Source organism: Lampetra fluviatilis, chromosome 22 (assembly GCF_964198595.1).
Source record: "Lampetra fluviatilis chromosome 22, kcLamFluv1.1, whole genome shotgun sequence".
In the NCBI taxonomy this organism is placed as follows: Eukaryota; Metazoa; Chordata; class Hyperoartia; order Petromyzontiformes; family Petromyzontidae; genus Lampetra; species Lampetra fluviatilis.
In genome coordinates this window covers 2,353,282-2,381,150 of record NC_136296.1, presented here as the reverse complement: position 1 = coordinate 2,381,150, position 27,869 = coordinate 2,353,282, and the positions used below count along the sequence as shown (strand labels likewise).

General features: G+C 49.5%; 1 protein-coding gene across 1 annotated transcript in view; it reads right to left on the bottom strand.

Moving 5' to 3' along the window:
* LOC144938421 (dual specificity tyrosine-phosphorylation-regulated kinase 2-like) overlaps positions 1–4,658 on the bottom strand; it is a 51,701-nt gene extending 47,043 nt beyond the window's left edge. The window contains exons 1-2 of the mRNA XM_078866202.1: positions 4,556–4,658; positions 2,878–3,028 (exon numbers count right to left, since the gene is read on the bottom strand). Coding sequence (XP_078722328.1) covers positions 2,878–3,028; positions 4,556–4,658 — 254 coding nt within the window. The remainder of the gene's footprint in view (positions 1–2,877; positions 3,029–4,555) is intronic.
* Between the last annotated feature and the right edge of the window lie 23,211 nt (positions 4,659–27,869).

The window sequence follows — 27,869 nt, the reverse complement described above, 5'->3', positions numbered from 1 at the left end:
TGAGTGGCCCCACGTCAAACTACGTGGCCGTCAGTCAGAGCCATTCCCTCTACACCTTGGGGTGTGACAGGGATGTCCTCTGGCTCCCACATTATTTAACATATCTTTTGACCACGTAGTTCGTGAAGCCTTCGATGGCTGTACCGGAGAAATTACCATATGGTACAGATACAATGGGAGGCTGATCGATGCCCGGGTGCTGTCAAGGGATGGCTCTCTATTGCTCAACCACGTTATGTATGCCGATGATCTGCTAATTGCTGCTCACTCGGAGGAGGAGTTCGAGGTGCTGCTGCTGAACCTGGAGCTTGCCACCAAGAGGTGGGCCTTACCATCAGCTCCACCAAAACTAAGCACCTGCCTGCCTGGGTATTTTCTACCATCGGACACTCCACCCCCACAACTCCCAATTGGGGATGGGGCAGTTGTGGAGACAGTGGAGAGTTTCCCATACCTTGCCAGTGTGCTAATGACCGGCTCCAGTTTATCAGCAGAGGTCTCACTCCGAATCAGTCGAGCGGCAATATATTTTCATCGGTTGCGTAACGATGTGTGGAAGCTACCTGGTCTGTCGCTCCGCACGAAGCTTCAGGTCTTCTCGGCCACGGTCATTCCCTCCCTTCGATACGCTTGCGCCCCCCTAATGGAACATCTTCGCCGGTTAGAAACATTTAGGATGGCCTGCCTACGATCCATCCTGGATTTAACCAGGCTGCATTGTGTGAGGACCTCACAAATCCTTGAAAGATGTGGACAAAGTCCCATCGGTGACCTCCGGCAGGCAAGGCTGCGTTGCCTGAGTCATGTAGCCCGCATGGCCAGCCACCGCATGCCTAAACAGCTTTTGTTCCGCCGGGTCGAGGGGGCTAAACGGGCGTGGCACGGGCTGGAGAAGACATGGAGTGATGTGCTACAGGAGGACTTGGAGCTGAGTCCACTTGCGGATGACTGGTACCAGCCGTGTCAAGATCGGCCACTGTGGAGGAGGCTCCTGAAGGGCGCTACTGTCCAGTTGGAGGCAGTCACCCTCCAACAACAACGGAGGGCGGAGGAGCGACGCTCACAACAACGAGCGGAGCGCCGGGTGGCTAAAGCACACAAAGTTGCCACAGTAGGGCCCACAGGTGGTGCATCAGCCAGTCTTCTCAGTCAGTCGAGCTGTGCCATCTGGGTTTGCCCCGTGACCTCTTGCCAGCGGGCGTTCGACACTTCACGTGGCCTCAAGGTGCACATAGTCTGGCACAAGCGTTGTTGTGATGTCACCACCACTTAGTGGCGAATGGCGGTTGTTGTTGTTCAGTCTATGTATGTATGAGTCAATTTGTGCATGTAACTCTATGTGTGTGTATCAATGGATTTGCGTGTGTAACTACGTGTCTGCCTTTTTCGCCCGGGCAACGCCGGGTACTAACCACTAGTATATTTATAAGTGAATTGTTATATTTCCTATACTCTGCACTCCTATCGTGTTTTTGTATTGTTTGTTGTTGTAACGTTCTCACCTCCCCCAAACTGGAGATCTGTGAAAAACAGCTGTATAGCTCATTGGATTAAACCAGTATAAATCAATATTCTGATTCTTATAATTTTTTGGTTCAGGAGATGCACATGTAACTTGGAAACTTTGTCAAACAGGCTTTTGTTTTACCAATTTTAAGGACCTCAATTTACGTCCGCATTTACCAGCATCAACATAGCTCCTATCACATCACCACTACTACCAACAAAATCCATCATTAAAACAACCACCACGGCATCAACACCATCCCAATTGCCACAAGGCAACCACAAGGACTACAAGGCAACCATATCGCATTGCCGTCAAAACCAGTGACGTGCGGTGAGGTCAATGGCTGGGGAGGCACTGACTAGTGTCAGAAACAGATTCACACACGGAGGCCTCACGGAGGGGGGCGTGGCCTCACGGAGGGGGGCGTGTTAGACACGTCCCCCTCTGAGGTAGATGTGATGGCTGTTTCCCCTGGTGCTTTTTTATTGCAGTTTCATGACAAGACCAGCGAGTCTAAATATCTTTATACACATACGTGAAATAAGTTACCTGGAGTATGGAAAGCGAGGACATGAAATGAAGGGGTCTACAAACATTACATTGGTGACATAATGAGATAGTAACAGGCACGCGCTTATTGCCCGCGCTCCATCCAGTTACTGAGAGGTTGCGCAATCAGAGGGGAGGCTGAGCTCGCCGCTGCCTCACTTCTCGTCTCTTCCTGTATTTGCAGCGGAGCTCCGCAAATTTGGCGATTTTGACTAAAAAATTATTGGAATCGTACAGAAATGACATTTACAACACAGATCAGTGGAAAAATCTTCATATTTATTTTATTATTTTCTTTTACTCTTCGTAACAACTATTTTCATTGGAGTATGACAGGTGAGGCTCTGCCTCCCCTGATCACACGTCCCTGGTCAAAACCATCTCCTGCATCACAACATCCACCAAAAAAGAAAAAAAAAGGACAAAAATCCCTCATAGCCATAACAGATTGTTGCGACAAGTGCTGTAAACAAACAACTATTAAGGCCAACAGGGTACACGTGGGGGTGGGGTGGTCAGCACCATGCCCGATCACCCTTGTCTCCCCAGTGGAAATGTTTGCACACCACACCAGGTACAGTCCACATGTGAGGTTGAGGCGACTTCGGGGAGGACCATGAACGGTTTGGATTATCATCGCTGGTGTTGGCCGTGAGCAGAAATCGAACTCGCAGCACACTAACCACTGCGCCACTGCTGCCCACATCCACCAATAATGCCACTAATATCACCAGCACATGTGTAAAGTCCTAGTAGAGCCCAGTGAATTCCTGGTGGAATTCCTATGGATCCCGATTTATCACTCCTGGATCTCTTACCCTAGCGCACTGATGCTGTTTTTGGATATCACGGGCTTTGCAGCCGAAGGCTGGAACCCCGCAAGAAGCAGCAGCAGTAGCGGCAGGAGCAGTTTGAAGAACTTGAACTCCATGGCGAAGCAGCTGTAGTAAGTGGAGCTCAGTGAATATCCTGGAGTTAGAACTTAGCGTTGTCAGGAGCTTAAACGTGGAGCGTCGACCTCACGACACGGCCTCGAAGTGTGTGACGTCACTACAGGTCTGTTACATGTGACGTGCTATTGACGGTGGGTGGAGCCAGGCGAGTGGGCACCTCCATTCGGCAGTTGAGAGTGGGAGGGGGGGACTTCCTGGAAATCCAGGCTTTGGAACACGTAATAATAATTGTATTTACTCTTTGGTTCTTTCGGTAAAGTAACGTAGAAATAAAATACCATTACTATTAATTTAAAATGAAATAATAATAAAATATTGCTTAATATAAATAAAAAATGTATTTATTAGATTTTTTTTTATTCTTTAATTTCTTTCTTTTTATGTGACTTTACCGAAAGAACCAGAGTAATTCCTGCAGTCACTAAAACGTAAAATCTAATTGTATTTACCTCACTTGTATTTAATTTCACATATGTGTCACTTGTCATTTCATATGAAAAAAATATATATATATAATTTAACGTGCATCTCCTTGCGTTTGTGTGTTGGGCGGCGGGAATTGTTTTGCCCTGAGAGCGGTGACCAGTGTGGTAATGGACCCTGGGCTGACTGTTGAGACCAAGTGATCCGGTTTGGTTTACAGTGAAACTCGAGTTGCCAACTCTTCCGGATTGGCCAGAAATCTACCGGAATTTTATTGATTTCCTGGTGGCGATTGCAAAACAATATCTTGAATATAGGAGGTTTTCACGAAATAAATTAATTTTACAAAAATCTCCTGAAATAGCTTAGGCCAGAGTTGGCAACCATAAGTGAACGGGGTGGCAACTCGACCATAAAACAGTAACGCTATATCGACTAGCAACGCACGGCTATACTGCACCAGCACAGCAGAACGAGACTGATGGGTTGGGTACAAAAAATACAGAGACTAACGACATTCCTGTCATATCAGTAATCGTACCCATCGGTGTACACGTGTAAATAAACGGGCTTAAACGAATACAACTAACGTTTGAGACCTCAGAAAGAATGTATACTGGTCGGGGAAACTTCAGTGTAAAAGGTTTGGCAGCTCAGTAAAGAACAACTTTGCGTTAGTTATTAAAATCGGAATCGGCGTTTATAAAAAAAAAACAGCTTGCAAGAGTGTAAACATATGGACTTGTGTGAGAAAGCTTTTGAGCTCATCATGTGTGAAACATGAAGAGATGGCGAAGAGATGACAACTACAGATAGTGAAGAGATGATCAAGAAGTGATGGCGAGTATAGATATTGAAGAGATGAGAGGCTAAAGCGATGATGAAGAGATGATGAAATTATGCTGAAGGGACGATAATGCTGATGAAGAGATAGTGAAGAGATGGTGATGTGGAGAGATGGGGCTGTGGTGTGGAGAGATGGCGTGAATTGGCTGAAACTGTCGTGTAGGTGGTGGTGGCTGATACTGTATGAACAGTGCAGGTGGTGATATCGTCTAAGTGATCATGGTGTTGTGTCACGATGTCCCCTCTTGTGTTGCACCAGCAGCAGGAGCCCGACTGGAGCTGCGCTCGCGTGAGGCAGCCCCGGGGGGCGAGGGGAGGGCGGCCTTCACTTCGGGGCGTCCCATCACCTCGCGGATCCACGGCACAAACCGCGACATCTTCGATAGAATCAGAATATTTATGCTGGAGGAATCTGATGAGCCATAAAGCTCTTTTTTTCACAGGCGTCCAGTAGGGGCGGGCACGAAGGTTACAACAGTACAAAAACACGATAGTCGTGCAAAGTACAAGAAAAGGAAACAAATCACCCAAACACAAACAAATACAATACCAATCTATCCCCATCCTACCAGGCAAATGCCCACTGAAGTATTAACATGGCAGTACCCGTCAGCATCATGGCATGGTGAAGTATGGTCAAACCACCCTCATGACTGACACGGGGTGTAGAGTCCTTCATTCAGCAGCGGATTGACTCAGTGCTGAAGAATATTGTTATTATTTTATTTACTCAGGAAAGCTTTACCAAGTCTCAAGATTTATTTTTAAGAGGGTGCTGCTACATTGAGATGTTGATCAATTCAACGAATGCCAGTTTGGCTATCTCATCATCATCATACATTGCACTGCATCATGCATTGCATTGTATTCAATGCACCATAGATAGTGTAGTGCCATAGATGGGCCACACTTACCGGCAGTGGTGGACAGGGCCCATCTGCAGGTACCTCGGACCCCCAGGGGAGGGGCCACTGTGTCAGCCCAAGAGGGGGGGGGGGGCTGCTGGGGGCTCTAGGATCCTAGGCAGCTAAGCCCTCGGCGCCGGGCTCTAGGATCCCAGACAACCCAGACAGCTAAGCCCCTTGGCACCACCAACGGGAGGCTGTGGGGTATCTGGGAGCCCACACAACCCCACCCCTCGATAGGCAAGAGGGATAAAAGGGCCGCTCGCTGGCCGATCGGGGCCAGTCGCAGCTCAAGTTCATTTATTAGGTATAGCCCTGTGAGCCATTCGGCTCTTGAATCGGGTGCAACCGCAACAAACAAAAAACAAAAACATGAGCAAAAAACATCTTAAAGTGAATATGTGACTGAGTGCAAACAGAAAATCCAAGAAAAGACAGCAAAATATTGCAGAAAAAACACCGTACACCAACGCTGTGTGCAAAAATCCCAGTGGGATGCAAGTCAAACAACGAACAACAACCACAAGACAACTTAGATTAAGGCCATCAGTCTAACTCTGTACTACAACAAACAAACATGGCTAAACCAATACACTTTTCAAAATCTGCAAAATAAAGCCATGAAAGCAATGAAACAGTGATCATAGGAACTGTCACGGAATTTTCACAATAAATGGCATAAACAACATGTACTATCAAAACCCTGTAGCCATAGCTGGCTGCATGAGTCACTCCACAACAGCAGGAGCATCAATCGGAGTATTATAATTTTTCAATGCACCTTTAAGATCAGCACACTAAATCAAAACACAGGTCATACTTTGTAGCTATCATCCGGAGCGAAACATTTTATTTTAGGCCACTGAATAGCACTGGCAGCTAGGGGTGTACAACTCCTCTAGAGCAGTTTTGAGTGAATATCTCATAGGTAGTGACTCAAGTTTCAATTTATTGGCAACAGCATTCCAGACCCTGGGGGCATCAATAGCAAAGGCCCTTGCTCCAGTATATGTACGGCAATAGGGAATATGAAGCTGGTAAATGAGTGTAGACCTTAGGTCAAACTTGTTCTTTGAAACAGAGAGGAGATCCAACAAGTAATCTGTGGATTTTTTTTGTAAGTATTTCATGAATAAATAAGATCTGGTGCACAAGCCGTCGAACATTCAGAGATGTTAATTTTGACCCAATGTAGAGATCACAGTGGTGAGTCCTATATGGGCAGTTCAATGCAAATCTTAAGGCCGAGTGATAAATTGAGTCAAGTTTCTTCAGTACAGTACTTTGGGCTGATTTATACACGATGTCACGGTACTCAAGTAGATGCAGTATGGTAGCTTTTATAAATTCTAAACGAAACATAGGGGGAAGCAGTGCTTGTCGATACAGAAAACCAATTTTAATTTTTGTCTTTTTCCCAATATAATCAATGTGATCTTCAAAATTCAGTTTTGAATCCAGGATTACCCCAAGATGCTTATAGATCTTGACTTGCTCTATTTGATCATTATTAAAGGAATGTAAGTCCTGGTGAGAAGCATAGCACCTTGGTTTTGGCAGGATTTAGGACTAGTTTAAGAACAACTAGCTGATGTTGTAGTTTGTTGAAATCACTCTGGAGCTTAGCAATCACGTCATCCGGAGAGCGGCCAGCAGTAATCAGTACCGTGTCATCTGCAAAAAGATTTACCCTGGAATAATCCAGTTCAGTGCCCAAGTCATTTACATTAAGAGAAAACAAGAGGAGGCCGAGAATGGAACCCTGTGGAACCCCTTTGGTTATCTTAACACTGTTTGACCTCCAACCATCTGTGAATACAGTTTGGGTGCGAGAAAAGAGGTAATTTTTTTACCATTTTACTGTGTTTTCGGAAAAACCGAGGCAACTTATTTTACTAAGCAGGATGTTGTGGTCTACTGTATCAAAAGCTTTGGACAAGTCAAGAAATAGACAGGTGCAGTACTGCTTATTATCAAGGCTATTGTAAATGTGATTCAAAGAGTCTAATGCAGCAGATGTGGTGCTGTATTTTTTTCGGAACCCAGATTGTTTCAGATGTAACTAGCGGTTAGTGCCCGGCGTTGCCCGGGCGAAAAAGGCAGACACGTAGTTACACACGCAAATCCATTGATACACACACAAAGAGTTACACGCACAAATTGACTCACACATACATACATAGACTGAACAACAACAACAACCGCCATTCGCCACTAAGTGGTGGTGACATCACAACAACGCTTGTGCCAGGCTATGTGCATCTTGAGGCCACGTGAAGTGTCGACGCCCGCTGGCAAGAGGTCACGGGGCAAACCCAGATGGCACAGCTCGACTGACTGAGAGGACTGGCGGATGCACCACCTGTGGGCCCTACTGTGGCAACTTTGTGTGCTTTAGCCACCCGGCGTTCCGCTCGTTGTTGTGAGCGTCGCTCCTCTGCCCTCCGTTGTTGTTGGAGGGTGACTGCCTCCAACTGGCCAGTAGCGTCCTTCAGGAGCCTCCTCCACAGTGGCCGATCTTGACACGGCTGGTACCAGTCATCCGCAAGTGGACTCAGCTTCAAGTCCTCCTGTAGCACATCACTCCATGTCTTCTCCAGCCCGTGCCACGCCCGTTTAGCCCCTTCGACCCGGCGGAACAAAAGCTGTTTAGGCATGCGGTGGCTGGCCATGCGGGCTACATGACTCAGGCAACGCAGCCTTGCCTGCCGGAGGTCACCGATGGGACTTTGTCCACATCTTTCAAGGATTTGTGAGCTCCTCACACAATGCAGCCTGGTTAAATCCAGGATGGATCGTAGGCAGGCCATCCTAAATGTTTCTAACCGGCGAAGATGTTCCATTAGGGGGGCGCAAGCGTAGCGAAGGGAGGGAATGATCGTGGCCGAGAAGACCTGAAGCTTCGTGCGGAGTGATAGACCATGTAGCTTCCACCCAGTTGTACGCAACCAATGGAAAGATAATGTGGCTCGACTGAATCGGAGTGAGACCTCTGCTGTTAAACCGGAGCCGGTCATTAGCACACTGGCAAGGTATGGGAAACTCTCCACTGTCTCCACAACTGCCCCATCCCCAATTGGGAGTTGTGGGGGTGGAGTGTCCGATGGTAGAAAATACCCAGGCAGGCAGGTGCTTAGTTTTGGTGGGGCTGATGGTAAGGCCCCACCTCTTGGTGGCAAGCTCCAGGTTCAGCAGCAGCACCTCGAACTCCTCCTCCGAGTGAGCAGCAATTAGCAGATCATCGGCATACATAACGTGGTTGAGCAATAGGGAGCCATCCCTTGACAGCACCCGGGCATCGATCAGCCTCCCATTGTATCTGTACCATATGGTAATTCCTCTGGTACAGCCATCGAAGGCTTCACAAACTACGTGGTCAAAAGATATGTTAACTAATGTGGGAGCCAGAGGACATCCCTGTCACACCCCAAGGTGTAGAGGGAATGGCTCTGACTGACTTCCACGTATTTTGACGTGGGGCCGCTCACCAGCAGGAAGGTCCTTAAGGATCGTGAGCAAAGGGTGAGGGACTGCGAAAGCACGAAGAACAACCCAGAGCCCAAGCCTACTAATGGGGTCATAGGCCTTGAGCAGGTCTATAAAGCACACAGATGGACTAAGACGCACACATGGACCTACAGACACGCGAAAAAATGGGCTTACACTGACTAACATGGACGCATGCACATGTAATATCTTCAATAATGGCGGGAGACGAGTTGACGGGGCAGCACTTGTTTATTCACAATGGTTGCACAGTAACAGGCACAACCGAGATAACGCCTATGTTACGCGTGCCTGACTCGGCCACGCACTCCATCTCTGCCGTAGGGTACGCGTACCTAATTCTGCCTTGCACTCAGGCTTTCCGGCTACGCTCTCCCCACGGGGAGCTATCAGACCCCTACGCGCGCCCGGCTCGGCCACGCACTCAGTCTCTCCCGTAGGGTACGCGTGCCTAACTCTGCCTTGCACTCAGGCTCTCCGGCTACGCTCTCCCCACGGGGAGCTATCAGACCCGCCTTGCCAGGCCACGGGTCTCGACCACTGAGTTACACAGCCCGGCCCTTACAAGGGCGTCGGGCCGTGAATCCCAAGGCCTCGCCTCTGAGCCTCACAGAGCCCCGGCCCTTACATGGGCAGCGGGGCTAGGGGTCCCAGGGCCTATCTCTTCCTCCGTCTTCTGTCTTCGCCGGTTACCAATTCCCCGAGTGCCCCCGCGCATCGCCTTACATAGCCCTCCGCTCCAGGGGGCGGGGCCTATGCGGACCGCGATGTGGACACCCGCCTGCGGACCGTGATGTAGCCACCCACCACGCGCTGTCTCACGATCCTCCCCGCCAGCACGTATCACCACCACACACACACAGCGACTAACACACACGCACATATCGACTCACACACAAACACATCGACTCACACACACATATGGACTCACACACACATAGACATCCACTTGAGATACACACACATGGAGTTACACACACATATCAACGTACACACATACAGCGACTCACACATACATCGACTCACACACAGACATACGTGGACTCACACACATTGATGTAAACACACATGTACTTACACACACATACATAGACTGACCCACACATTGCCCTACACACACATACACATATGGACTGTGACACACAGACATGTACTTTAGATACACATGGATTAACAGGCACATAGACTCACACGCATTGACTTACACACACACATCGAGTGACACACACATGTATGGACTTACACACACATGTGGACTAACACACACACAGCGACTGATACGCACACAAATGGACTGACACACACACATTTGTACGTACACACACACATGGGGCGTTGTCCGTTTGAAAAAGACAGACACACACATAGACTTTCACACAGACATGGACCCACACACGTAGAAACCCATCGACTTACACGCACACAAACATATGGACGGACACACACAGACATCGACTTTAGGGACACACATGTAGTTTCTGCACATGAACATTATAATAGTAATATTAGGCAACGTATTAGTTTCATAATAGTGTAATAAACGACTGGACCACGATGTCTGGCTCAGTGTCCTTTATTCGGTTCGTGCTGTACACCCACACGGCTGTCTTTACTCTGTAGCTTCCCCACGGTGCTGACTCCAATGTCGGCCCGATCCACAGCAGCAGCTCCGCTGCTGTTTCTCTCACACAGCCCCCCTTGGCTGTACTCGCTGCAACTCCTCTCCCTCCGCAGCTCTGACAGCCTCTTGCTGTCTCTCTCTCTCTCCGCAGCTCCTCCTGGCAGCCACACCGCTGCCTCTAACATGCAGCCCTCTCTCTCTCTCTCTCCGCAGCTCCTCCTGGCAGCCACACCGCTGCCTCTAACACGCAGCCCTTCTGGCTGTCTCCTCTGCAGCTGCACACCACTCCGCAGCTTCCTCTTATCTTCGGGGTTGGCTCCCGATGGCCGTCGGCGCCCCCCCCTCTCCACACTCGCCCGCGTGGCCTCACTCTTTTCCGCTCACACCCCGACTGCCTTCCCCTTCCGGTTTACCCGCTTAAGGACCCGAACCTTCCCCCCACGTCACATGACTCCACCCCCCGTGACGTCACATCCGGAAGGTCGCTTACGCCCGCATTACAATAGTAAACGAAGCAGAGTTGTTATGTGCACACAAACATTATCATTGTAATATTTGTAAACTTATTTGTTTAATAATAGTAAACAATAAACCTCAGTTCTTACCGAAAGATGCAATAAAATTGTACTTTACATTGGCGTGGTGACGCGTCGTCCCGTGTAGAGCCCGCGGCCTCGCCTAGATTGCCAAGCCGGAGGAGGTGAGACATTGCCAGGCTGCAGGCTGGGCCCGCTACCCCCCCCCACCATCCCAATGGCCGAGGCAGAATAATACTATGTAAGCGCTTTAAGAATATTAAGTTAATATCTAAGAACTTTATAGCGGTAACTGCACGCATTGGGGTGGTGGGGGGGAAGGGGACATCACACTGTGAAGAGAAATCGGCAGCGTGATGTGTATATTTATTCCATGTTAAACGCATGAAATAAAATGTCCCTGTGAGCTGGAGCGAACGCGCATGACTTGGCAGGGTCCGCCCCCCCCCACGCAATTGGCGTCACTTGGTACGGTCGATGTCGTGCAATAAGTAAATAATGAATAATAGAAACGGCACAAATGTGCTAATTAAACTACTTTAAAGTTTACGGACGGGAAAACGGAATAGCCTATTCCCACCACGGGGCTTAGGGCGTGCCGCCTGGCAAATTATTTCGGTCTTAAACCCCACCGTCCGGGAGCCAAATCCCCCGCAAGCGCGAGTGCACGGAGACTTTTATATATAAGAATACTAATAAAACAATTTTTGTTATCTTACCTTGGCAAACAGCACATGCAACCTCGTGGTTATTTAAGATCCTTATGCTTTTATTCACCGACCAAATGTCGCAAGTCTATAAGACGTTCTACTCATGCCAGTGTTACATAGCCCGCATTTGGAATATTCTGAGACTCTCATCCATGCCTTCATTCTCTGTTGGACTACATTTCAACTCGCTCTCCTACGGTTTCCCTGCTTGGCTCATTTCAATGTTAAAAACTGTCCAGAATTCTGCTGCGAGGCTCTTCGGCCGTACTCTGAGAGCCTTTTGAGTGCAGAGGCTTTGGTGGAATCAATGCCAGTGAAAGGTTTGGTGTCATACACATAGGATGGGTATGTGATGATTTTGCCATCGTGACACGTTGATTCTGGTGGTCGGTCGTTCAGGAGTTGAGCCGGCAATGGGAATGTCCGGCTGGATTCAGCGGATGCGTGGCGCGAAAACGACAACTCCCCCTCCGACCAGCACAACTGCCATCCCTCAAGCACCCGACATTGCCCACAAATCTTCAGGTAATATTCTTATGATTATTATCCCTCTAGCCTTAACTCCAAGCCCTATGTAATGCTAAACATAGTCCTAACTGTAAACCATAACTTTGTCACTTGCGATTAAAAAAGAATATGCTTCACCCTTTCCGGCAATAATATAGGGCATGTTAAAATTTTACAACACCAAATGCACACCTATTGGAAGGCATCAAGTCTGCATTAACCACACGTTTGTTGTAAAACATGCATAAGAACATGCTTCAAAAATTAATGTATTGTCCTTGAAACTAAATTAAAGAATTTGTCGCTGGGGGCGACTGGAGCGCGTTCACGTGGCGGTTCGAGTCAGCCCTTCGGTCGGTGCGATAGACGGAGGCAGAAGCGCTGGAGGCTCTGCCCATGCTATTGGACGACGTCTCCTTGGCAGTCTTCCGCTCCATCCCGGCGAGTAAGAAAAAGACGCTGCGTGACGCTTTCGCGGAAATGGCGGAGTTCTACGAGCCGCCGATGGCGGCTACCAGGAAATTCATGCAGCGGCGTCCAGAAGCGGATGAATCGCCCTTGGCCTACCGAGGGGCGCTGTTGGCGCTTGCCATGGCCGCCTACCCCGATTCGTCAGCCGATCTCCTGGATCCTCTCATCCTTTCTAGAATGATTGAGCTGTCCTAGGAACTTAACATATCATTACCGGTGTGCGGCCACGAACCGCTAACGTCTCAATGGGCGGCACGCTGTTTGGACACCAAGTTCAACCTCAAACGCTGGGATCAGATGGCTGCATGGACAGGAGATCCTGCGACAGACGGGCCACCATTGGGATGGGCTCCACGTCGGGTCGTCCACGGCTCCAACGACTCCAGTGACGACGAGGTGATCGCTGCTGTTCCTCGCCGGGTTCCGAAACGCCGGCCACGTGAGCAGCGTGATGGGGCCGGACGACCACGAGCGGGGACCGGGGCGACCGACCGCCGGGCGGTGGTGGCCACGCGTTTTAAGTGTGGCCGACGAGGCCATTTCGCCCGGGATTGCCGCTGCCGACTTCAAACTCCTCAGCTCCCGTCGGGCCGACTTCCATCTCCTCCACCGGACGCGGATCCACGGCACTCTCGGGCAAGTCGGCACATATCGGACACCCGGCAGGTCTTGACACATCACGCATCCACTCGCACACGTTTGCACTCCGGAAGGGAATTTTGGGTCACCTGTGTCGATGCCACACTCGGTTACACAATGGAAAAAATTGGCTCCAAGGGTGATGGCAGCCGCATCGGGGTCCTCGACGGTACGGGGGTACCATCGATGGGATCGATGTCCGTATTTTGGTGGACACAGGCGCGTCTGCAACCATCATTTCCGATGTTATTTTTCATCTCTTGTCCATTCCTACGTCGCAGATCCGACCGGCTAACGACGCATGCGTTGCTGCAAATGGAGGTAGCATGGGTATTTTGGGGCGAGTAGATGTGCGCATTGCTATAGGGAATATCACCGCAGAGGGACCAGTTTTAATCTCGCGTTCATTGGCCGTCCCATGCTTATTGGGCACCGATTTCCTTCGCCGCATGCCCGTTAAAATACTCGTCGACCAAGGTTGCTTGGAAATGCCAGGGGGCCGTAGAATGTCTTTTCTGCAGTCTCGGCTGTGCCGTTCGTCCACAAGAAACGCTTTTAACGCAATTGTTGCTGTCATGGTAGAAGTACCATCAGGCTCACAAATGCTTATTCCGCTGCGTTACCGGAAGCGGTTGGAAGCTGCGGATGATACAACGGGTGTGCTGTTGTCCCCGTCGAATTCTGTGGCAAAATCCTTTTCCCTAGTGGCGGCTCAAACTATCGTTCGGCCTGGTCAGGCCCCGTTTATACAAGTGTTGAATGGGGGCCCGGACCGGGTCGTCGTCCCAGCTGGCTCGGTATTGGCTCACGCCACTACCGATTTCACCAGCTTTGAGAGCGACCAACCAACATAAATGGCCACTGGCGGGCCACGATCCGATCGTTCAGACGATCGATGGATCGCAGATTTGTGCGGGGAAAATACGTCCTTGTGGGCCACGCAGCAGAGCGCCTTGCATTCATTATTGTCGGAGTACGCTGACGTTTTCAGTAAAAACGATTTGGATTTGGGACATACCTCGCTCTTGTCGCACCATATCGACACCGGTGCGGCAGGACCGATTTGTATGCACCCGCATCGCATGAGCCCTGCAGAAAGGGAACACTTACGTGGCGCTGTGGACGTCCAACAGTCCTTGGGGCGCGCCGGTGGTGCTGGTTAAGAAAAAGGATGGTGAGACGAGGTTTTGTGTAGACTTCCGCCGATTGAATAAGATATCCGTGGCGGATGCATACCCCTTGCCACGGATGGACGACTCGGACACTTTGTCAGGGGAAATTTTTTTCTCTACCCTCGACCTGTCGTCTGGGTTTTGGCAGCTTCCCCTCGATGACGTGTCCAGACCTGAAACGACGTTCCGCACGCCACAAGGCCTCTTTGAGTTTAACCGCCTACCTATGGGCTTGAATGCAGCGCCGGCGACGTTCCAACGCCTGATGGAACTGGTGCTAGCGGGGCTGCAGTGGGAAACGTGCCTCATATATTTGGACGATATCATCGTATTCAGCCGCACCTTCGAAGAACACCTCCAACGACTGGAGACTGTCTTTCAGAGGATGTGGTCGGCTGACCTCAAATTTAAACCAAAGAAGTGCCACCTTTTGCAACGATCCGTCCGCTACTTGGGACACATCGTCAGCTCTGACGGTGTGTCCACGGACCCTCAGAAAACGGCGTGTGTCCGAGAGTGGCCCACGCCCACTTCGGTGGGCGACGTACGGCGGTTTATAGGGTTCGCATCCTACTATCGCCGATGTATTAAGAATTTCGCGACACTGGCTAAGCCGCTGCATATTCTGACGGGGAGAAAATCAGAGATTTAAACGGGGCCCGGAAGAGGAGCGCTCTTTTCAATCTCTCCGGGATCACCTGGCCACCGCTCCGACACTCGACTACCCAGACTTTTCCCAGCCGTTCATCCTTGACACGGATGCTAAGGTTATCGGCATAGGTGCCGTTTTGTCGCAACGGAAAGACGGGGTGGCATACGGCAGCAGGGTTCTGTCTCCTGCCGAGACGCGATATTGCGTGACGCGACGGGAACTGCTGGCAATCGTACATTTTGTTCGCCAGTACCGGCCGTACCTGTATGAAAGGAAATTCATCGTGCACACTGACCACGCTGCCTTGCAATATTCTTTGAAATTGGATCAACCGTCCATTCAATTGGCTCGGTGGTTGGAATCATTGCAGGAGTTTTCCTTCAATATCACGTACCGCAAGGGTACTCGCCATGGCAACGTGGACGCTTTCTCTAGGTTGCCCGCGACTCCTCCATGCGCCTGTCTGACGGGTACGCACCGCTGTGCGGCGCTGCCTACCTCACCTTGTCTGGTCATAGGGGCGATGTCGAACGATGAAGGCCAGGATGTACCCATTGGCGCCGACGATACGCTGCATTTGCCGCACTCGGTGTGGCTACGCGAGCAGGAGGCTGATGTCTCTCTGGCTCCACTGCGGGAACTGATCGGGAAACCGAGATCCCATTTGGCGGGATGGAAATGGCAGTTGTTTCGGGGCCAGGCGGGATTACTGATGTGTACGGATGGGTTGTCCGACCGTTCACGCCTGGTTGTGCCAACGTCCCTTCGCCACGATCTGGTCCGCCCTCTGCACGCCGACAAGTTGATGCACCTCGGCGTGCAGAAAACATTAGCCGCGATGCAGCAGGATTTATTTTGGCCTGGCATGACAGCAGATGTCACTAACTTTATCCGGTCATGCCATGATTGTGCAAAGCGGAAACTGCCACGTCAAAATTATGTCCCACCCCTACGTTCGATCGAGGTATCCCGTTTTAATGAGCTGCTTGCTCTGGAAATCCTGGGCCCGTTCCCTCCATCGGCTAGGGGAAATAAATACCTTTTGGTCGGGGTCGAATACTTTTCTTGCTGGCCTACGGCCTGGCCTCTGCCTGACCAAACGGCCTCATCCATCACCGAGGCTTTCTTGAATGGATACGTCATGGATAAGGGAGCATCCGAAGGGCTGCTCACGGATCAAGGACGTAACTTCTCCTTCAAATTGCTTAAAGATGTGTGCTCTGCTTTGGGTACAAAGAAAATCCGCACTTCCTCATACCATCCACAAACGGATGGCATGGTGGAACGATTTAACTGCACCCTTTCGGCCATGCTTTGCCACATGGTGAGTGAAAACCAAACTGATTGGGACTTGCACATACCGGGCGTCCTGGCGGCATACCGCATGGTTCCGCACGCGTCCACAGGATATTCACCACTTTTCCTGATGTATGGCCGTGAAAATGTACCCCTGATTGATGTGCAACTTGTTGCAGCGGGGAAACAACCGTCCCCTTCCTTGCCTGACCACGTGCGGGACTCGCTTAAATGGGTTATGGAGGCACGATAGGTCGCCAGATGTGCGAATGCCCGTACGCAGGCAAGGAACGAGAGGTATGCGTGTCGATCGCGAACTGACATTCCTTGGTCGTTGGGCGATATGGCATGGCTCCATTGCCCTCAGGTGCCAGTGGGTACGTCCCCTAAACTGCACAAGCCTTGGCGGGGGCCTGTGAGGCTGGTGGACATTCGGAATCCCCAGAGTGTTCGCATCCAGTACGGCCAACGTCGTTGGTATGTCCATTCATCGCGGCTCAAGCCCTACGTTGACCCGCGTGCTTGCCCTTCATCTCCACTTGTTGACCTGTCGGGGTCTGGCGTGCCGAATGTGCCACTTGCCTCGCCGATTGAGCCGATTGATCCCCAGCGGGGCTGTGTTCTACCCCCCGCAGACACACAGGTTTTGAAGGAGGACGAGACCCCGAACGTTCCACCTCCAACGGGGCTTGTCCCAGACTCAACGGAAACCGAAAATTCTTCTTCTTCTCCACGGCAACCACCTCCTGCTGAACAGTCGGCGAGGCAATCACGCGCGAAGGGATGAGAGTGTCCGGCGTCGCATACGCGGTCGAAGTCTCTCCCTTTTCGCTAATACTGCTTTCCTTGCGGTCTGTCACCCTGGTGTTATTGCGCTACAGGGGCGCCCTGATGTATGTCTGTTGTTTAAAATTCCTCCGTGCATTGACGCCTACTCCCCCTTACCTTGTTAATGCGTCTTAGATGCCCTCAGCTTTATTCAAAGGGATTCGGGCTGTCACTCCTTTCACAGCCGAGATGGTTGACTTTTTACACTGTGGGGGGGGTGATGTAATGTGAGAATATATCCGGGTCGCTGATGGATCACAACTCGTCACGATGATTGGCTCTGCCGGTCCTGGTCCATAGCCAATGGGGGGAAGCCTAGGGGCGTGGCCCTGACGTAATGGAAAGGTGACAGCTGTAAGTAGAGGAATTGGTTCTGCTGGCTTTAGCCACAGCCAATGGGGAGACGAGTCAGGGGCGTGGTCCCGGGAGCCTACGATGGAGTCTGGAAGATTCCATAGAGGTTAACCAGGATTGGTGGAAAGGTACCACGTGACCAGGGTATTAAATAGGGGTGGAGACGAACAACACGTGGTCAGAACTGGAACGAACGAAGGGAAGGGGCCACGCGAGAGTGGGGGTCCAGGCTGCCACGTGGCTGCGCGCGTCTCTCTCTTTCTATCCCTCTCACGCTGTCTGTCAGCAGAGTGAAGGAGTATTGTAATGATAGACAAATAAAGACCGGATTCCAGAAGTTGCTTCAACGACCTTTTTATTACATATGTACGTATGTGTTACGTGCGTGCGCGTACGTGCGTATGTGGTACGTGCATGTACATGCGTGCGTGTACGTGCGTGTACGTGCTGTCATCCCGGAGGCCTTGGAGTTCTTGCTGCATGGCTGCAGCGACGGCTTCGCGCCTGCCACACCGCGCTTGCGCTTCTCTCAGGCCGAGTCCGACGTCTCCGTCTAGGACAGGATGTGGTGGAACAGGGACACGAGTGGTCGCGCGCGGACAGAGGGACGCTGCGGCTTCGCCGTGCTCTTCTATGTTGCGAACAAAAGTCGAAGGTCCCCCTCCCCCCGCCGTGTAGCCTAACGCTGTAGGGGCAAGTGCCGTTAGTAACGAGTAGCAGCAGCAGCAGCGCCGATTAAGGTAGACACAGACAAAGGTCCCCCGTGTAGCCTCTAACGCTATAGGGGCAAGTGCCGTTAGTTGCGAGTAGCAGCAGAGGCAGAAGCAGTGCCGATGAAGGTAGGCACAGACAAAGGTCCCCCGTGTAGCCTCTAACGCTGTCGGGGCAAGTGACGTTAGTAGCGAGTAGCAGCGGCGGCAGCAGCAGCTCCGATGAAGCTAGACACAGACAAAGGTCCCCCATGTAGCCTCTAACGTTGTAGGGGCAAGTGCCGTTAGTAGCGAGTAGCAGCAGCGTAAGCAGCAGCGCCGATGAAGGTAGACACAAAGGTCCTCCGTGTAGCCTCTAACGCTGTAGGGGCAAGTGCCTTTAGTAGTGAGTAGCAGCAGCGCCGAAGAAGCTAGTCTTGGAAAAATAAATTTCGCGTGCAAACCTACCGGCTACCTTCAGAGATTTGTTCATGAAGCCATCCAGATATATAAACAAACTGAGCAATCATTGGAAGGACATTATTAACCAGGTCAAGTCTTAACTGACTGTGATGTTTCCATCTTACCTGTCTATGTCAGCTGTTATTTCCAACTGTCTCTCTTTGGATTGCACTCTCATGGTGCTAATCTCTCATTAACACTGCTGTTGTGCGCATATGCGGGCATGATACTCTTATGCGGCGAAGGAAGCTCATTCATGCTAATCTCCCTCCCTAATCCCTCTCTCCCTAATCCCCCATTAACACAACTGAGGTGCTTGCATCCGGGGGTGGAATTCCTTTCCAGCTCAGACCCCTTTTGCTTGCCCATCACCACATATATAGCCCTGTTGCAGTTGCTCTCTCGCTAGTTCAGCAGTTCCACTGCTGGATTATATTTTTTCCGCCTGAGGATAATCGCTTGTGTTGCGATCAAAACGTCGTGATTTATTTTATTTAAAACCTACTTGACTTTACCTAAAAAAACAAAGAGTATGGGTTCCTGCAGTCACGAAAGCTTCAAATCAAGTTTGATACATATGGCTCACTGACGTATCACAACTCGTCATGATGATTGGCTCTGCCGGTCCTGGTTTATAGCCAATGGGGGGAAGCCTAGGGGCGTGGCCCTGACGTAATGGAAAAGTGACAGCTGTAAGTAGAGGATTGGTTCTGTTGGTTTTGGCCACAGCCAATGGGGAGATGAGTCAGGGGCGTGGTCCCGGGAGTCTATGAGGGAGCCTGGAATATTCCATGGAGGCTAACCAGGATTGGTGGAAACATACCACGTGACCCGGGTATTAAATAGGGGTGGAGACGAACGACACGTGGTCAGAACGAGAACAAACGGAGGAAGGGGCCACGCGTAAGCGGGGCTCCGGGTTGCCACGTGGCAGTGCGTCTCTCTCTATCTATCCCTCTCACGCCGCCTGTCAGCAGCGTGAAGGAAAGCTGTAATGCAAGATGAATAAAAGACCGGATTCCAGAAGTCGCCTGAACGACCTTTATTACACATACAATAATTAGTCAGTCTTTAACATATACTTATTTGGAAGGGAGGGGAATAAACTAAATGCTTAAATTACATGCAGTAGAAGCGCCAGCATAGGTTTTGCATGTTCAGATACCGTGTACAGATTTCACAGAATTTATGAAAATTCTAAAGCAGTGGCTTTAACATTTGGCTCACAAATTGGCTCGTGAAGTTCAATTCAACTCCCTATGAGAAGCCATCCAACACAGTCCAGCGACTGTGCAAGAACTGCTTCCTCCGCATTCCACCTTAAACTGCAAAACCCGAGTCTGCAAATATGCTCAAAAGGAACCGTGGCCATTGCAGCACCCCTCATGAAAATAATTGTGTGGCTTTGCGACAGTCATGACTGACCGAGACATGTAGACGATCGAACGTGGTGCTGGAGACCTCCAGCTTCAGCTGCAACACCAGCTGCTCCATCTCCCTGTTCTCCAACCGCAGCAGCTGAAAGTCTAGTTCTCTGTAGCGGTCATGGGCCTGTTCCAATCACTCCACGCGCACCGTCAGGTTCCGCAGCAGCGCCGTGTCGCGCACCAGCATGGCGTGGTTCTCTGCCACCTGCAGGCGTAATTTCAACTACTATCTACTTCAAACGAATTTTAGTTGAACTTTTCCACATAGACAAATCCTTTTTACAACATTTAATGGACTCTATTGCTATCAGTGCTGTAGTGATACATGAAATAATATGATCTATACCAGAGTTGTTGGAAGGCTGGGTCTTCGAACCATCCTTGAGGTCAGGAGCGCAGGCTGATTTAGCAGGAGCACTAACAATATTTCATTCTTAATATTGGTTTAAAGGCAATAACAACAATTATGCGTTCTATAAGCTGCCAGTGCGTTTTAAAAATGTGTTAAAGCACACTGGAATTAGTTTAGCGATAACTTGTAGTTACTCTAAACTACAAGAGATTTGTTACAGGATCCTGTCGTTGTTACCGATGTTTTAACCATTACATCTGTGGCCATTCTACTCACACCTTCACAATCAAATCGTAAAGTTCCTCCTAGGTGCTGATTGGAAATGCATAATTAATTTGTTGTATTACTTTGTTAAATTATTACAACACGTCTGAATGTTTGTATCAAGTTTGACGCTGCTGATGAGAACGAGAAAGATCGACACCGGTCCAAAAGTTTTCCTGTTTAAACAAATGCTGCTGGATAATGTTGGTCTGTAAAGTCAATAGGCTGATGGACTAAAATGTTGTGTGTATTTATGTGTGAATGTGGAGGCGCTGCTGCTGAGCCTGGAGTGTGCCACTCAGAGGTGGGGTCCTAACCATCAGCCCCACCAAAACGAAGCATCTGCCTGGGTCGTTTGTGCCACCAAACACTACACTCCCTCAGCGGTTGTTGTTGTCAATATAAAATGGTGTTTTTCTTGAATCAGCTTTTCCCTGTAATTCTGCACAATAGGGCATCATGAGTTTGTTAAGTACACGCCTGGTGCGTCCTAACAACACCGTCATTGTTGAGATTCCCAGCCGCTGTCCCACCCGTGCAGTATATTCACTCATCGGTCACAGATTCGTTACCATGAATGTGAATGTTGTTAGGAGCTGATATAATGCACTCTGTCACTGAAAGTATACTTTATATTGAATTGTTGCAACATACAGCAGGCATTTTTACATTTTACATATTTTAACTTTTAACATTAAATAGTGTTTTGTTTTTGTTATATATTAGACTTACCGTGATTTTACGATACAACTTTTTAAAGTTGTAACCTCACACTTCCTAACACATTGTTAGATTCAAATACATTTTACTTACATGTTTTTGTTCACGATTCTGCTTCATCAACTTCTTTGACCGTTTTCCCCTTTCTCTGAGGCGTCCCTCACAAGAGACGTAGCTCACTAATCTCTCACATTAAAGATATTCAGTAGAGATGGTTACGCTTATACCATTTTTTACCTACGTGATTTTACCGAAAGAACTAAGAGTATGAATCCTTGCAGTCACGAAAGCTTCAAATCTAGAATTAATACCCTCTACGGGGAGGAATTCCACCTATCTGTTAGAATTTTTAACAGACGAGACAATTTGTCACAGCTTCTAGAGACGCTGGCCTTCCTCAAGAGATGCCGCATCTTGGAATCCCTGCCTCACTTGATGCAGCAAATCTGGCTGTGACGGTCCCACCTGATGACGGAGACTTGTGTTGCCTCTGAAACGTCGTGATTTTATTATTCTATTTTTATTAATTTAATTTCATTTTTTACCTACGTGACTTTACCGAAAGAACTAAGAGTATGAATCCTTGCAGTCACCAGGAGGAATTCCACCTATCTCTTAGAATTTTTAATAGACGAGACAAGAAGTCACAGCTTCTCGAGACGCTGGCCTTCCTCAAGAGATGCCGCATCTTGGAATCCCTGGCTCACTTGATGCAGCAAATCTGGCTGTGACGGTCCCACCTGATGACGGAGACTTGTGTTGCCTCCGAAACGTCGTGATTTTATGATTTTATTTTTATTACTTTTAATTTAATTTTAACTACGTGACTTTCCCTAAAGAACTAAGAGTATGTACGCTTATACCAGTTGCATGCACACAGTCCGTCTACCAAACCCCATCCAAACTTAACGAACCAACACACAAGCAATGTCATTGAAGAAGACTGTGAATTCAAATACAAACACTACATTCAATATGAACAGTCACGGCGTGTAAATATATATATACTGCATGAATATGCTTTTAAAATGACATTTGTAGACTATATATTATTATCTGTAGTGTAACTACTGGACATTTTTATATTGAGGCAGTGCATTTTTACTTGTTTTGCCAGTACACCCCCTGTCATCAAAAGTCCCGTAATATTGTATTCAAAATATCACGTATAAATGTGAACACCTGTCTTCAAATGCAAGATCATAAATATTAAACAAAACTCCTCATACATAAAACGGTGCAATTGACTTACAGTACTTCGTATTAAGCTGCACTGAAAACTGCAATAAACTCACCTTTGTGCGCATTGTAACACAAATAAGCAGACTGTCTCCTTCACGTAGCCGTCTCGCCACGTAATTAAAAACAAAAGCGATGTATTACACAACTCTCATCAACCGCACGGCTCGCTCAGCCATCCCCTTCACTCAGTGTTTGCTGTCGTGCCCCAAGTTGCAGCTCATCTCATTTCACTGCCAAGGAGCAGGAGAGGCAGTGAGCTGCTCAACACAATAACACAACAACAACACCACGACAACAACACAACAACACCGCTGTCTAGCTGGACCAAGCAAGGACGCTCGCTCGACCATTGCTCGCTAACACCGAGCCTATTGACTCTAGTTTACTTCTTGCATTCGACATCAGTTTCCCTCATGGTGCAACATGATTTGTCACCGCTATGAGCTAACTTCGTATGCCCATCAGAAAACCTGGTGATCTTAAAACTTGTTTTCAATATAATTCTCGTTAGGCCCCATGGTGCTAAGTGCAGTCTCCGACCCTGGTTATTAACTCCATTGATGTGGTCTCTCTATGCACTACGAAGGGCCATCACACAACATATCTGATTGTAGACAATAGTGTGTAATATTACAATGTATAGTCTAAGGCAGGGGTGTCCAAACTTTTTGCAAAGAGGGCCAAATTTGATCAAGTGAAGATGCCCGGGGGCCAATAGTTCCTTCCGACATTTTTACCACAAAAGTTACGTGAAAACACACTATTATAAAAACAATTATCATTGTCACAATTACCTTTATTTTTCAAATGACAATGTAACCAAATATAAGCCACTCAGGCAGACGTGAACAACTCTAAAAACACAATTCTGCCTTTCATTCAGTCAGATAACATTGAACAAACTGTATAGAATACCTTACATTTCCATGAGTTAAATATATTTGCCTCATGAACATTTTAAACAGGAGTTATAAGTAAAGCAAAGTGGTCTGTTATCATTAAACTTTAAAACAAGTGAATTTTGCCCTTGTCTTTTACAAGATCTTTCAGAAAGCAAGAGTTTGTGTCACATCTACAGGTACATAACATCAACAGTTATAACCAAATCTTATTCAAGAGTTTAATAAAACAAGTGCCATAAGTCCAAGTGCATTAGTGTGCTTTAGGCTTTTCACTGTTAATAGTGACAGATGTTACCGTTCAAAACACTCAATTTCAGATTGATCAAGGAACAGATAACTTGCTGACACTAATGAAAAGGGTGATACTGAGATCTAGATTTCAGTAAAAAGACCAGGTCAGGCTTGAGGGCAGTGGTTGAGATGCATAAAATGCCACGCAATTTGGAGTCACTCATCCTTGACCTAAATCGGTTCTTATTTAAGTTCATGACTGAGAATGTTTGCTCACGCAAATATGTAAAGCCGAATAAGCTCAGCATTTTCTTAGCGAATGACTGCATTTCTGGAAACCTACTTTTGTCCAGCTGCCGGTAAAACTTAACAAGATAACACTGCTGGTGTTTCCCGCGGCACTCATCGTCAAACTGCAGCTCAATGAGCTCCAGCTGCAGCTGTGGAGGAGCATCATCAGGGTCCACGGGGAAGGGAGAAGAGAAAAGCAACATGTCCTTTTCAATAACTGCAAAGTCCCGAAAGCGTTAAATTCCACAGAAAGAGATGCGATAGCTGTTGAATAACTCTTCATTTGTGCACCGATGTTATCATGTGGGAAACTGTCAATGACCTCTTTCAAAGCTGGGAAGTGTGCGGTGCAGGGCTCTGTGTCTTTGGAAAAGTTGCAGTTTGGTTCCAAAGGCCTTGATGTGAGCATATTGCTGGCTCACCACTGCATCTTTCCCTTGAAGATTAACATTCAGCGCATTCAGATGCTTCGTTATGTCAACCAAAAAAGCCAGATTTGCCAGCCATACAGGATCGGACAGTTTTTCCGTTGGTTGTCTCCTTCTCACCCAAAAAATGTCCAATTTCCTCTTTGAGAGAGAAAAATCGCTGCAGTGCGGACCCCCGACTTAGCGACCTCACATTGTTGTGATATATTACGTCACCGTATTCAGCCTGGATGTCACGCAAGAACTGCTGAAACTGTCGGTGGTATAGAGCTTTAGAGCGAATAGAATTGATTGCCTTTGCCATTGGTTTCATAACATCGTCAAATTTGAGATGTTTGGTGCAGAGAGCCTGCTGGTGAATGATACAGTGAAGTTGAATAACGTTGCCTGCTTCTTCGCTGACTTTATTGCAGATCAGTGTGGACAATCCACTTCGCTCACCAGCCATGGCAGGCGCACCATCGGTAATGATCCCAGAAACTTTACTCCATGGTAGTTTCATATCATCAACAGCTTCACAAACAGACACGAATACATCTGTTCCTCTAGTTTGCCCTTTAAGGCTTTTGAGGTCAAGCAGCTCCTCTGTCACGTTCATGTTGTCATCAACTCCTCTTAAAAAAAAGTAGTTGTGCAGTGTCAGATGTGTAGTAAGTTCGAGGAGACGAGGTCGGAGTTGAGGCACACCCTGTTTATTAACTCAGTGACAGGCACAATTGTTGAAGGGGTAACGGCCCCTTCACCCGTACTATGGGAAACCCACCCTAGTACTAAGCCCTCTGTCCTGTTCCCCGGTCCTCCTCTGTGGGCTACGGGAGGCTGACTGATCTGGCCCTGGCAAGCACAGATCTCGGCACCAGCTAAGCCGGCCTTGCCCTGACAAGGGCAGAGGTCCGGGAGCTCTTGGTCCGCGCCGCTGGCTTACCCAGCTCGGCCCTGACAAGGGCAGCGAGACAGGGGAGTCCCAGGGCCTAATTTCCGAGTCTTCGATCTTCACTGGTCAGCTTCGTGTCGAACTGGCCTCGAGCTCTCTGGCTCCCCGCCTTTTATAGGGATCCCCTCAGAGGGCCGGGGGCGTGGGGGATAACGAATGCGGACGTCAGTGTGACCACCCGTGTGTGTGAGTGCAGACACCCCTGTGTTTCTCGTCCGCCGTTTCCCCCGTAATAACCCCTACATCACCCCCCCCTGTACAGCTCGCAGCCGTCCCGGCTGCAACAATCCCTCAACCCCAAAGAATAAAGATTAACCCCAGTCAACACGCGTGTGCCTCATAACCGTAACAATAACAAGAACAAGTGTAACAACAACAACAACCGACGGTCCCCTATACGTACCCACTTCCCCAAAATGCAACATATATACAGAACGTGGTTCCCCATCCCCATGCACACAACAGGAAAAAAACAGGTGAGTGAGCCCACCAGCAGCGGACCGCACGCGGAAAGCACTTTACAATAACCGGCGCGTCCTGGCGCGTGTCCGTGCAGCGGGCCCGTCACAAAGACCCGACCCGGTAGGGTCGGCGGCAGGTGGTGAATGTACAGGTGCGCGGCGCACCGGCATCTTGGACGAGCCAGCGTCGACCTCCTCGGAGGAGGCTGGCGGCAGAGAGGGCATCAGTCCTCGGACCCCTGAAGATGGAACAGTCAGCAGCGGATCAGAGGCAGACAGCGACCCCGCCCTCCCGGAGTCAGTGGACCCCCCACATGTTCAGCCATAGTCATGAGAGGAAGCATGTGGAGCAAAGAACGGCTTCAACCGTGAAGGGTGGACAAACCACCGACGTTTTCCCCATTTAATGCGAACACATTGCGGCCGCATAACCTGCACAATTTCCACGGGCCCCTCCACGGCCTCAACAACTTAGACGAGGTGGCCAATGGCACCTGGGGGCAGTGCAGCCACGCTCTGTCACCCGGGTGCCATTCGTGCGTGTGTGACCGGCGCGATCGCAACTTTTCATTTTGCTTCTGGCGTGAGGCAGAGTTTTGCATGGCCGCCTCCCATGCCTCAGCCAACCGGAGGACGTTAAACTTAACATGGTCCGCCAACTTAGATTTAGCGTGCGGCGCGGTACACGTCAGCTGAGTCGCGACAGGCGGGTCAACTTCGCGGCCATACATTAAAAAAAACGGCGAGAATCCGGTCGCCGCATGAGGAGCCATTCTGTATGCTGCTAGGACTCCAGGGATCTGAAGGTCCCAGTCGATTTGGGACTCAGATACCTGGTGGGATAGCATGGACGTAAGAGTCCTATGCAGGCGTTCTACCATCCCATCCGTTTGTGGGTGGTAAGGCGAAGTACGAATTTTCTTCGTACCCAGAAGCTCACACACCTCGTGTAAAAGGGCACTAGTGAAATTCTTCCCCTGATCAGTTAACAACCGTTCCGGAGCGCCCTTGTCAAGGACATAGCCGTGAACAAAAGCCTCCGCAACGGCCGCTGCTGACTGGTTGGCGAGGGGCCAAGCCATAGGCCATCGCGTGAAATACTCGACGCCAACCAGCAGGTACTTATTACCCCTCGGCGTGGAGGGAAACGGCCCCAAAATATCGAGGGCGACAAGCTCATTAACCCGGGTGACCGAAATAGACTGGAGCGGTGGGCAGGCTCCCCTCGCCGGCGGTTTCTGTTGAGCACACTGGGTACAAGATTGCAAGAGATCGTCTACATCCCTTGCCATGCCCGGCCAAAAGAAATTAAGCTGGAGCATGGCAAGGGTTTTGAGGGTGCCCAGGTGCAGGAGCCGCTCGTGAGCGGCCCATACAGCCCTACCCCTCAACGCGGAAAGCACCACCAGCCTGTGGCGGTGGATCGTACCATCCCAATGCATGAGGAGGCCCTGGCACAACCCCCATGAGTCAACGCCCGACTTTCCCTGAGCAGATCCTTCCGCGCGACGCCGTAGCGCCAGGAGGGAAGCATCCTCCATTTGGAGGCCCCCCACTCCGCACATGACAAGCCCAATAGGGAATCCTTCCCTCCCACCGCAATAGGGTCAACGTCCGAAGGGGCCTCAACGGCGGCCGCTAGGACCGGATTGTGGCCGTCGTTTGCCGATTTGCAATGCCCCGAGCCCAAGAAACAGGTGCAATCAGAAGCGACCAGCAGGCATTACAGGGCATCGGCATTGGTGTGGCGAATCCCCTTATGGTAAGTTGTTTCGAAATCGAAATCTTGAATGATCTCCAGCCATCGGGACAACTGCCCTGATGGCTGGTGAATACACAGGGCATACTGCAACGCCGCATGATCTGTACGGACGGTGAAACGCCGGCCGTACAGATATGGCCGGTACTGTTGGATAAAGAAAACAATAGCCAACAGTTCGCGGCGGGTGACGCAGTATCGCTGCTCGGCCGGAGACAATACTCTACT